General features: G+C 32.3%; 1 protein-coding gene across 4 annotated transcripts in view; it reads right to left on the bottom strand.

Moving 5' to 3' along the window:
* Positions 1–304: 304 nt before the first annotated feature.
* The window catches only part of Ythdc1 (YTH N6-methyladenosine RNA binding protein C1), a 30,515-nt gene continuing 18,257 nt past the window's right edge, over positions 305–12,562 (bottom strand). For 2 of the 4 annotated variants that reach the window (XM_026407777.2, XM_026407776.2), the window contains 8 exons: positions 10,581–10,665; positions 9,382–9,548; positions 6,799–6,881; positions 5,504–5,540; positions 5,368–5,407; positions 5,196–5,258; positions 3,436–3,570; positions 305–1,319 (listed from right to left, as the gene is read on the bottom strand). In XM_026407777.2, the coding sequence (XP_026263562.1) occupies positions 1,095–1,319; positions 3,436–3,570; positions 5,196–5,258; positions 5,368–5,407; positions 5,504–5,540; positions 6,799–6,881; positions 9,382–9,548; positions 10,581–10,665 (835 nt within the window). In that variant the 3' untranslated portion in view covers positions 305–1,094. Of the gene's footprint in view, positions 1,320–3,435; positions 3,571–5,195; positions 5,259–5,367; positions 5,432–5,503; positions 5,541–6,798; positions 6,882–9,381; positions 9,549–10,580; positions 10,666–12,562 lie in introns of all 4 variants that reach the window. The other 2 variants (XM_077803171.1, XM_026407775.2) reach the window with 1 other exon arrangement.

Below are 12,562 nucleotides of genomic sequence, written 5' to 3' on the forward strand. Positions count from 1 at the left end.
AGTTAATATATGGAAATAACTAGGAGGGCTAAATTTTAAGTCAATTTAGGAAGTAAAATAGAAAATTCTACAAAGTACCTCACTTATAGAAGACAAAAACAGATTGAAAATCTGAAATAAATAAGAGAACAAATCAGAGATCAAGGTAGACCCAAAAATGTTATCAGATGTAGAAATACTTAACCAAATACCAACATAATTCTACCTCATCGCATAAATTTTTAGAGAAAGTATTCTTTTATGTCCACTAATGCATGATAAGAAACTGGCAATCAGACAAGAAAAAAGTAACAACAGGTAAGTGTCAATCTTTACCAATTTATTTTATACAAAACAGTAGCAATGTAGAATATGGGAATTATCTTCTGCTGCCACACACGCCAAGTTGTGAACATTCCAAGCCAATGTATACAGTTTAGAGGGAAAGGCTAAACAATAGCATCAATCATGCTACTGAACATAGGAATCTTTTCTTTAAAAAGATTAAAAATTAGATAGCAATGTCTTCTTAATATTGCTCTCATCATTGAAGACTAAAAAATAAAAAGTGACTTTATAAGTTTTTTTTAAAAAAGAGGGAAAAGGAGAAACCAAGAGGCTGCTACAACACTGCCATATAGTCAAACCATCATACTTCAATATTTGCATACTTGATAGCAGCATTATTTTTACTGAACCGTGTGCAACTACATGTAGAAACACATCAAAGCAAAATACCATGGCAGTTATCAAGATCTGAAAGAAAACAAACAAAAAATATAACTCTAGATGAATAAGCTATAAGATGAACATTTTTGGAGAATGAATCAATATCTACATTCTTGGACTGTTCCATTCTGCCCCAATAAAAGTGTCAACTTAACTGTCAACTGTGCATTTTTGGAGGATTTGAGATTTTCCAGTTCTTATTATACTGCATGCTTGAAACGAAGGGGGTAATAATAAATCCTTCTACACAATGGACTTTAAGTAGACAGCTGAAAATAAATTTACTACTTGTAAACACACACCAAAAAAACAAAACAAAACAAAAAAAACAACAAAAAAAAAAGATTTTTTTTTTTGTATCTTCAATCAGAGCTTCCAAAAGCACATTATCTTCGATATCGACCTCTCTCCCCTCGGTCTCTGTCCCGATCACATAATCGCTCTCTTTCTCTTTCTCTATCACGTCCTCTATCTCGCTCTCTGTCTCTTCTGTTATCTCTAGGGCGATCTCGTTCTCGCTCCCGGTCTCTTTCACGGGGTCTACTTCTCCGACCACTGACAACAGCTTGTGTGCGACGAAGGAAATCATCCACTCTCATATCATAATCATGCTAAAAAGGGAAGAAAAGAAAGAAATGGGATAAACATGCCAAAATGTCTGAACAACACTTATTAAGTCTGGTAGAGAGGAAGATTTCAGAAAAATATAATAATTAACTCACAGAAGATATATTTTGACTGTTCAGAGAAAAAGAATTTTGATGGCTCACTAATTAAGACATTTACCACAGATAACTCAAGCCTCATCATTCAATTTCCTTGTATTCAAGTTTAATGATTCTTCCATCTAATCCCTTTAAAGAGATTTAGACCAATGTAAACACCTGGTCATGACAATCAACCATCATATTTTCCCATTATGCAAAACACTGTCAATGTTTTTGATGCAAGACTAATACTTTTTACCTTCCTTCAACTCCACAAAATACAGCAAACTCTGCCCTCTTGAGGTGAAACTAAGAAGTCTTATGCTCCAGATTTTTGTTAAAGTATATTGCTAATGACAATTTACAGATAAAATTTTTAACAAATAATTTATGGAATTTAATGAACTGTAAGAAAATAAGCACTCAGTAAGACTGAAGTCTTGTCTCACACAGAGCTAAAAATGTACTTAAGGATGAAATGAATAAGGAAGGGTAAGGTGAGCAACTAAGTGAAAGGGAAAGCTGTGGTTGCTTTTAAAAGCTTAAACCTTGCTCTAGTTTTAGCTTTCTACTCTCATTTCTCAGCTTACCTTTAGTTACTGAATTATGTTTTGTTTTAAAAACAGCTTAAATATATAGAACATAAGATTCAAAACACAATCCCACAGCATATGTATTCTATGCTTATAACATCATATATTCCTTTCATATGTAAGGAATATGTGATGTTATAAGCATAGAATATACATACACACAAATTAGAAAACCTACTACAATAAAATTCCATGAAACAGAACTTGTTAAAAAGGTCAACTGTATTTCAGTAAAAGAATCAGAAAGACTTCTTGCTTTAAAAATTAGGCTATCACTTAAAAAAAAGCACTTTTTAAAACACCACAACCCATCTAGTAAACTAGAATTTCATCCGACACAGGCTATATGTTTTTTTGTGTGACTAACTAAAAAAAGTCTACCAGTTTCAGGTCCATTTATTAGAATTCTCAAATTGATTTATATCATGTTAAAGAATACTAGTTAAGATTTTATTTTGAATGATTATTCTTATGAGAATAAGAAATAACAATACATGTCTCAAAAGATTGCCCAGGAATCTATTATCCTGGCCAACTAGAATTCTTAGTGGGAAGATAAGAGATACTTGGCCCCTATACAAACTCCTCATCCTAACAAGACTTTTTATTGGGGGGAGGGGGATTTTGAGGAAGACACTGTTTTTGTTCTTTGTAAATAAGTATCAAACTTACAAGTATATGAATTACACTTCTAGTAAGTACCAGAAGACAATTTCCACTTTAAAAAAAATAAAGAACTGGGATCCTAATTAGAATCAGATGTATTCCATGTCTGTATAAACATGTCAAAATGTACTCTACTGTCATATGTAACTAAAAAGAACAAATTTAAAAAATTTTTTTAAAAGTCTAATTCTAAAAACAGAAAAATAAATTTAAATAAGCCTGCTATACAATAAAAACCTGGAAACCTCAAAAGTAGAAATTATCTTTCATTTATTCTGAAGTGATTAAAAAATACCTTTTATATATCAAGTACATTGAATATTTATATAATTATTAGAACCAATTACTAAAGGGAGTTATTCTCTACTTATTAGCATCTCATTGCTGTTTCCTAATATCATAAGAACCAGATGCAAAGGAGATTAAACATACCTGGTTATTAATCCAAATAAAAATTTGTTAAAAATTTATAACAGATAATGAGATTATCTGTTAACATAAACCATCAATACTATAAAAATTGAGACAGAACATACAAAAAACTAAGAAATACCTAGTAGTAATATTAATTACATAGTTACAGTGAAGATTTTAGTACAGAAAGAAAATATCCTAGGTAGAAATATCTGTCTAAATAATCCAAAGGCTTGATCAGCCATTTTTAAAGCTCATATATTAAACACAATATGGTATCCCCATATTTAAATTACCTACAGAATTCTAAGTAGTTCCCTCACACCTTTGCATTCTCATGCACTTACTACTCGTTTATCTCTGTATCTTGCTTCATGTGGTACTGGATGATGTCCTGAGTAAGGGGGATGGGCTTGAGGAGGTGGAGCATGGTGCTGATAGTAAGGATGGTGTGGAGGCTGTTCCATTCCCGGATAGGGGGGCTAAAAAAGAAAACCGCTTCCATAAGATTCTGCCAAGTACCCTTGAATATAAGCCATTGTTAGAATTATCCTACCCAAACCACCAACCCCAAATAATTTAATCTTCTGTACTAGCCATTAAGGTTCTTCAAAATCTCCATTTGTTGAAAACAAAGTATTTGTGATAGTCTCTCTAATCACACATTTTTAAAGATCCAACATATTTATACTTTTTAACTTACATCATTTACATTCTAATAGAAATAGCAAACATGGTATTTACTGAGAGCCAGGTAGTATCTTAAAGCACTTTAAATATCATTCATTTAATTGTCACAGAAAAACCCATGAGGCAAAAATTCTTAGTTTATAAGATGGGGAAAAAAATGAGGCACCAAGTAACCTGCCTACAGTCACAGTGCTAGTAGTTAAGGGGCACCGCAGGTATACAACATCAAGCATCCTGGTACTAAAATCACTGATCGTCACTTGTTCATCATATTATTTTTGGTGCCTCCAGTCCTGTTTGAGTCACTCAATTTTCAAAAGAATTTCAAATGTTAACTGTTTTTCTTTGTGAGCAGGATAATGAGTAGACTCTCCATCTGAACACTTGCTTTCTGAGCATTCTCCAGATCATCATTAAGAGCCCCATCCATCATCACCTGCTTAAGTACTATGCACACATTTATTCTCAAGAAATAAAATAAATCCAGAAAATAATGAACCTTTGAATGCCATTACAAAATGAATAAAGTACACAAATTACTTTCATAGTATCAAGCTCATATATTAAATATTTTAATTTTACATTTTCATAGACCCCAAAGGAAAGAAATCTCATAATTATCATGATCCACATATCTGTATATGTAGTAAAAAATTCTGTATCTTAAGTGGAACAAAAATCAGACGAAGCGGTCACATAATATAACACTTAAAATAAGAAACAAAAGCCACTTAAACTACCAAGTTTTCCTTTCTTGGAAATTAACACTTCAGTTAACCCTTATATCTTAAAATAAACTCTAAGAAGAATATCCAGTTTTCCTAAAGAAAGGAAATGATTAAAAATCAGTAATTATCAGGATTTAATCAATCCTACTTTAAACAGAAAACTAAATTTATATCAGACACTATACTAAATTTTAGATATCCCTGGCAAATTTTTCTTCTCAACAATCCTATGAGACTGATACTATTCAGTAAATGTTAAGCTATAAATGAACAGGCATAATGTCCATTTCATTCACCATTGTATACCTAAAGAAAGCTCTGCCGTGTTCAGAGTATTAAATATGTTTGATGAGCCAAAGAATTTTTTTAATTTTACAGATGAGAAAGACATACATTATGAAACTTGTTCAAGGTCAGAGTTAGAGAAAAGAATATATCTGAACGTAGGCAGAGTTTATACTAACCATAATACCCTATTATTATACATCTCAATTATGCTTAGACTGTTAACACAAATCAATGTACTCATTAGTCTATAGCTTTACAAACAGCATGCAATTTACTTATTAGCAAAAGTTTGTATTAAGTCTCTTAATAGATAACTATAACCATCATGTTACAAGTAAACACTCAAAGCATTAGGAACTGTAAATTAAATTCATTGAAAAAAAAAAAAAAAGAATACAAACCATTCCTTGCCATGGTGGTGGTGGTCCCATGTTATGAAATTCCCTCACATAATCATTGTAGGACTAAAATAAAACATGATAATGTCAATAATGAATAAAAATCATCCCAGGACTACAAAACAAACCAGACCCTGGTTTTATCTACATTAAATATATAAAAGGTAATGCTTACCCCATTTAAAAACACATCTCGGCGAACTCCTGAAAATCGTCTGTTGGGAATAAGATTTGTGAAACTAAATTCAGGTAATTCATAAACTAGTTCCAAGAATGTAATTCAAAGCTAAGCAAGAGTGAACCCAACTTACCTGTCTACTTCCTGGTATCGTGGATCCTTTAAATACCCTGTTCAAACATCAAGCATTTTAGTAAATCAAATTTTTATACTTTTATTATGGCACTATAATTAAGCCTTCCTTACCAATTGTTTTAATTCTTTCCATAAAATATGTACTTTAAGTGATACTATTATTATTTATTCCATTTTCAAAATTTCTTCTTAGATAACATGATAATCTAGGCAGTACCTAACTTAATGATATCACAGAATTGTAAACTAGTGGAGGGGTTTTCATGTACATCTTCTACATTCATGGCCCAAATCCTGCTATAGAGAAAATTTCTTCATTGTGTACACAGGAAAGGTAAAGAGAAGAGGAACTATCTTGAGGAAACTGTAACAGGATTTTTCTTAAAGCAAATGTTTACCTTTCACACTGAATACATACAAGTCTTGCTAAGTAAACCACAGATATGTTTTAAAAAATGGGAACTCAAAAGGGGAGGGAAACAAATTGCAAAAGTTGCAAAAATGTATATATTTTAAATGAAAAAAAAAAATGGTAGTAAGAGAAAGAAACAGCCTTTTTCCCAGCTTCTTTTAGTAAGAAGCCAGCAAACTGAAGCATAAAATGTTGGAGTGGCCATGTCAATGGGAAAAAATTACTTGCACTACTGCAACACAAGACCCCATTTTAGGAAAGAATAAGGCTTGTATCAAAAGCCACTTGTTATAGAAGAGTACTATATTGCTAACACCAAGTCCCAAATTGCTAGTTTTAAAAGTGTACCACTGTGTTCTAAATATGATATCCTTTGTTGAATAAAAATTCTTTTATAAAAATTCCAGTGAAGAATAGACTAACTGAAAGCTGCATTTAGATTACAGACCAAGTATTTTCCAATATTCTGCAAAATCATGAAGTTTTTTTATTTAAAAAAAAAATATAACTTCAGTTTCCGATTAAAGCTATATAATACATAAAACACTAAGTAACACAGAAACAAAAAACATAATAAAGTATACAGTCACTATTTACCCTAACTACATTTAAATCTTGAACTTGTGTGCAGATATATTTCCATTTTTGCAAAATTAGCAATTTCGGATAATTAAGAGATTATGATGACTCACACTGGAATAGATTAAACCATCTTATCAGAGCAGGGGAAGAATTACTAATGAGAAATATTTCCTAATGTTTAAGTAGTCATGTCTTAAATTTTCTTCATTTTTAAAACTACAGGATTATGACAGAAATTTTCTGTTTTGTTTTGTTTTAATAATTTAAGTCAAATATCTGCAGGATTATAAAATATTAACCTGGTCTCTGGTGAAACTCAGGGGGATAGTCAATCCTTGGTTTCTTTCTGCTGTTATGAATATCATAATCTTCTGGTCGACGCCTACACAAATTAGACACATTAGAAATTAAACCAAAAACTTCTGGGAGAACAAACAGCAAAACAAGAGTTTTTGATAGAGATAAGTACAAAGAATAGCCCATTACTTCCTTTAAATAACATTAATTTTTGGCAATCAGATTATCTTAAAAATTCTTAATTTTAATTTCAAATTATGTCCTATAAACCAAACCTTGAAAGTACCACTGGAAGTAGGCATTCTCTGCAATATCATGCTATGATGAGACAGCCACAGAGTAATCTGATCAAAACAGGTAAATCATATTTTAGATGTCTAATCAAATATATCCAGATTAACAATAAAAACACTTTCCCAAATAAAGCCACCATTCAGGTGAAAAAGAAAGGTGGGTGGGTGGGAGAAGCATACCATCATTATACAACAGGTAATTCTAAAATCTATATATTTAAGTTATTAATGTCACGCTAGTTTAAGTCTAAACAAAATTAAAAACTGCATATTTTCCCTCTGCCTTGCACAAAATTACACTTTTCATATGATCATACAGAAAGTTTGATATTTAGAAAGAGCTACTGTACAGGAAAGTTTTAAATAAAATTTAGTATTTTGAAAAACTAATTTCTTAATATTTTTTAATAGCATTTATTCTATATTTAATAACATTAAGAAATTAAGGAAATTTTTTTCCAGAAACAATATAAATTCGCAGGTAATGCTCATGAGCTTTAACAGAATTCATAAAACTAGTTCAAAGTATATTCTTTATAAGGTGAAATTGTACTGTTTGCAGAGGGCTGCTCTTTATTGTCTTTCATAAATCTTAATGGCTAATGTAACATAATAAAATACACTGCAATTTATTTGGCATTAATAAAGAGCTAAACAAAATGTTTAAAAATCCAAAATATTTAGTAAATTTGTCTTTTTAACATTAATGTCAAATAAAAATTGTAGTAACCTAGCATCACTAGTTTTTCAGCTATTTCTCTGAACACTGACTGCTTTTATTAACGTTTGCAACACAAGTTCACTCAAACTTCAGTTAAGTGCAATAACCCCAACCCCCCCCAACAGAATAAAAACAGTTGAATCTACAATAAATACTATGAAAATTAAAAGCTGGTTTAAAAAATAAACATACCGCTTTCTTGTAGTTTGGGGAGTGCATTTACGACCGGTATAAAACATGATAGTAACAGTTCATATAGTAGTCCAACTACTGACTTTAAGCTGTAAGCCACATACATAAATGGAGGCCCTGGCAGGCTTGAGAAGGTGTAGTGGTGTAATAAGTATAGTTTGCAGTCCATTGCAAAACTGAGGTAAAAACTTCACTTGTATAAATTGTATTGCACAGGAAACCTCTTAGCTTAAACTTCAAAAGACATCTTGGTGCTCAGTCCTTTTAGGCCAAAAGTAAGGGGCTCTGCCAGGTTTCCTCCTACCTACTCGACAGTGTCCTTTTTAAGCTCAAAGAAATGGGGCTCTTGTTGTATTATCTGTACCTACCGCAGGATGTTTCCACCAAAAGGAAACTTAACCAAAGGTTTCATCCCATCAACCACATATCCAATAGTCTTTAGCAGAATATTTTAGATTTAGCTGTATGCAAATCTATACAGGGGAAGGTGTTGGGTAGAAGGGCTTAAATCAGTCCTTTGCAAAGACTTCTCTCCAATTCTGTAACAAGTTAAACCCCCTTTTCCTGGAAAATGCTGTTAAGTTCATAAAGTAGTGATCAATAACCATGGCGATCCTCTAAAAAACACTTTAAGTCCACCGGTACTGCCAGCATCTGGAAAAGTTGTAAACAGACACAGCAACAGCCCTTCGTTTTGGTTTGTTGCCGGGTCTCCCAGGGCCACTTGATTCCCTTTGGAAAGAACCTATTGTTTTCAGAAGCTCAGCAAGATGTATGATTTCACTGGGTACATGTTAGAGAATATTTGGCAATGGGGTTAACACATCACGGTGACAAAATTTCAAACAGTCCCAATAATGCTCTTCTTGAATATCAAGATAACTTAAAAATATTTTATCCTCTAAATGAGGCGTCATCTTCTGAAAAAATATTAGTGATCCTTTATAAAAGTCCCATATCTGATAAGGATTATCCAGAGACACACCTGAAAGAAAAGGCTTTTTACAAAATATTAACAATTTTTGCAAATAAAGACTTCCGCCTCTTCCTCCTTTCTAGCCTGTTCTTAGCAACAAATGCCTACCTCATTTCACTTGTGTATTGTGTTATCAGAGTACTAACTAATCTAAACTGGTTATCACTCTTTAGCAAATAATTTTTTTCTGCATAAGGTAAGATCCCCATTTTCCTCTTGAAAAATGACTGAGACCAAGGTGACCATGTGAAATCCTCAATGAAGCCACAAACTAGTCCATGCAGCTTGATTTGAGGATTTTCTCTTTCTTCTTTACCGCAGGAAAAACTTTTGACGAATCATATTCCTCCATCATGTTATCCTGATACATGTGCCTATTATCAGTCCAAAGAACGTTTCTAACCTTCCCACATCCCGGACTGGTTCTCGACGGGATGGACGTCCTCTTGATCTGGGCTGAGAATGCATTCTTCTCTTGTGACGCATTTTATGAATGACCTGATACAAGTCAATACTTTCATCGGGGGGAAATAGAAGACAAAGCTGGGTTCCACATTCAAGTTCAATTTCCTGGAATAGTAAAGTAGCAATTTTTAAGACAAAAACAGGAGAACCCTTTTTAAGACTTGCATTTTCCTGATGTATAAGAACAAAACTTGACTTGGAGGATTCCTTCCCAAGGCTGACGATAATGAGATTCCAGTAAAATTTCAAAAAGCATTACACAAAAGATTCAGAAAACCTTCTCAAGGTATTTCATGAAGGGTAAATTAAAAGTATAGAATCTTCACAGTAAAATAGACAAATGCTACTGCTTAACTCTTTTAACAATCATCCTCTAAAATTAAAGGAATATTTCTTTGAGTAAAATACAAATACATCAGGACAAAGCTATCAATCTTAATACAGTAAAGAAAAAATGCATGTTAGTGTGTGTGTGTGCCAACAACTTTGATAATTATGCACTGAAATACATCAGAATAATTATAAAGGCAGACAAACTTGCAGGCTTTTAAAAAGTCAATGCTATTTTCAATTAATATACTGAAATAGACTAACCACAAAGCAGATTTAATCATAACTTCAAAACTTTACTCTTAGTTTCAATTACCAACATTTTCATTTCTGAGGATGAAACATTCAGTATTATCTGTGAAAGCTATGAGGATGTCAAACGTTTGTTTAGAAATCACTATTTACATCACTACATACTCTTTTAGACTTTAACATCTGAGTGTGTGTCTTTGCAGAAGCCTACTCTCTATTCAAAAAACATCAGCAAAGATGTTAAATGGCCATTCTAAAATGTGTTATACAAGTGTGGAATTTGTTTAAAAAATGACAATATTATGAAAAAATTAAAAACATGCCACATCAATCATTTTCCTTTTAATTTTATCAATGAAAGTACTACATAAAGCAACCTATATTTCGATATAGATGTATTCTTAGTTAAAAATCATCATAAACTCCAAATAAGATTTCTCCATAATTTTTTATAGTTCATTTCTTTCAGAAATGGTTTTAAAATACCCTTCAATCAAGATTTCTGAAGCAGTTGGTTAAATTTATGTTTTTAAAGAATTAATCAAAACAACAAACCTGTCCATCGCGTCCTATCTTTACTGGCTTATGTTCATTCCAAGGATTGGTGAGATGAGCCGACTTAGTAAAGGGTAATTCACGCCTAAATACAAAATAATATCAATTACTTTCTTTTGTGTAATCTAGTAAGGACCTTACACTACTACAGTAGTGAATCCCTATTTTAACTGTGACTTAAATGTGACTGAAATTTTTAAAAATCACAGAGTTCTGCATATCCCCTACAAAGAGCCCCAGGGACAGCCCCTTCTTCTACATTCTCCAGTTTCCTCAAAAAACAAAAACAAATAGATGTTCCTTGCCTCTTTTTTTTTTTTGGGTAGTGGGGATTAAACTCAAGGTGCTTTGCCACTGAATTACAACTCCAGCACGCCCCCTCTTTTTTTAAGTTTTCAGACAGGGTCTTATTAAGTTTCTAAGGCTGGTCTCAAACTCGTGATCCTTCTGCTTCAGAAACCTCAGTCACTGGGATTACAAGTGTGTGCCCACCATGTCCTGCTACTCCTTTACCTAAATGAGATTAAAGCCTAATAACCCTGGTAAACTGAAAATATCTCAAATCAAAAATACATTTAATACTCCCGGTCTACCAAATATAGCTTAACAATGAATATGATGTAGAGTATTGGTTGTTTACCCTTACAATGGCACCACTGGCTGGCAGCTCACCAACCTATCTAACATAACAAAAGAGTACTTAATATCACTAAACTGGAAAGAGATCAAAATCAAACTTGAAGTATGGGTCCTACTGAATGATTATCATTTTACAGAACTGTATCAAAAAATTCAAGCTACCGTAAGTCAAGGATCATTTGTAGAGTGTTTAAGAGCATGGGCTTAATTAAGAACCAAGACAATTTAGAGTTTAAATCCCAGCTCTCTGTCAACAGCCTGAGCTTCTTCATTTTACAAATGAGGATATAACTATTTGTATTATTGTTGCTTATGTAGTTTGCAAATGAATGACATATAAAACAGTTAATATATCCCTTGTGTATTCAAACACTTGTACTTAATAACTAACATGAAATTGAACTTTAACCTGGCTTTAATATCAAATGAAATACAAATTTCCCTCTCCTTAGTTCAGGGTTTCAGGACTAAGATGTCCTCCCTCATTAATAAGGCAGTATTCACAACTCAGAGAACGGTTTTTGAGTTGTACAACAAATTATTTATGAAGTTTCATATGCTACATTTGTACTTATTATGTTGTTGACTTAAAACTAAATGGCATTACCTATTTAAACACTAATAAGTTGGGGATCTAAGCTCTCTCCATCACAGGAAGGTCCAAGGCTAAATAAAATAAGCCAATCCCAAAAAAAAACAAAGGATGAATGTTCTCTCTGATATGTGAATGCTGACACAAAATAAGGGGAGTGGAAGGGGGAAATAGAAGTTCACTTGGATAAGAAAAAGGGGAAGAAAGAGAAGGAAATGGTAATGGAAAAGGGAAAGACAGTAGAATGAGTCAGACACAATTTTCCTATGTTAATATATGAGTACATGATCAGTGAATCGCCATATCATGTATAACCTCAAGAATGGAACCCTAATTAGAATGTTATATTCCATGTATGTATTTATTAAATTACACTGTCATGTGTATCTAAAAAGAACAAATTTTTTAAAAGTATAATTTAGTATTTTCATAGCTCTTTTTCAACCTAGCACAATGCTAAACACAGTTATTTGCCAATTTAAAAAAATCAGTTAATAAAGGTTTTACTCATGCATAAACAAACATCGAATTAATGAACTTTTCACACTACCTACAATACAAACAAAACTGCTCAACAAAAAAGCATACAAAGATGAATAAGATAAATAGCAGATAATTCTCCCCAACCTTTATTCCAGGTAGAAAGACTATCTTTAATAACACATCAAAAGATCAAAACATCCAGAGGCAGAGCTCCATATTTATTTGTATTTTGTCCTACTATTTTTTTTTTTAGATTTTTCTTCTAAAC

Source organism: Urocitellus parryii, chromosome 10 (genome assembly GCF_045843805.1).
Source record: "Urocitellus parryii isolate mUroPar1 chromosome 10, mUroPar1.hap1, whole genome shotgun sequence".
Taxonomy (NCBI): Eukaryota; Metazoa; Chordata; class Mammalia; order Rodentia; family Sciuridae; genus Urocitellus; species Urocitellus parryii.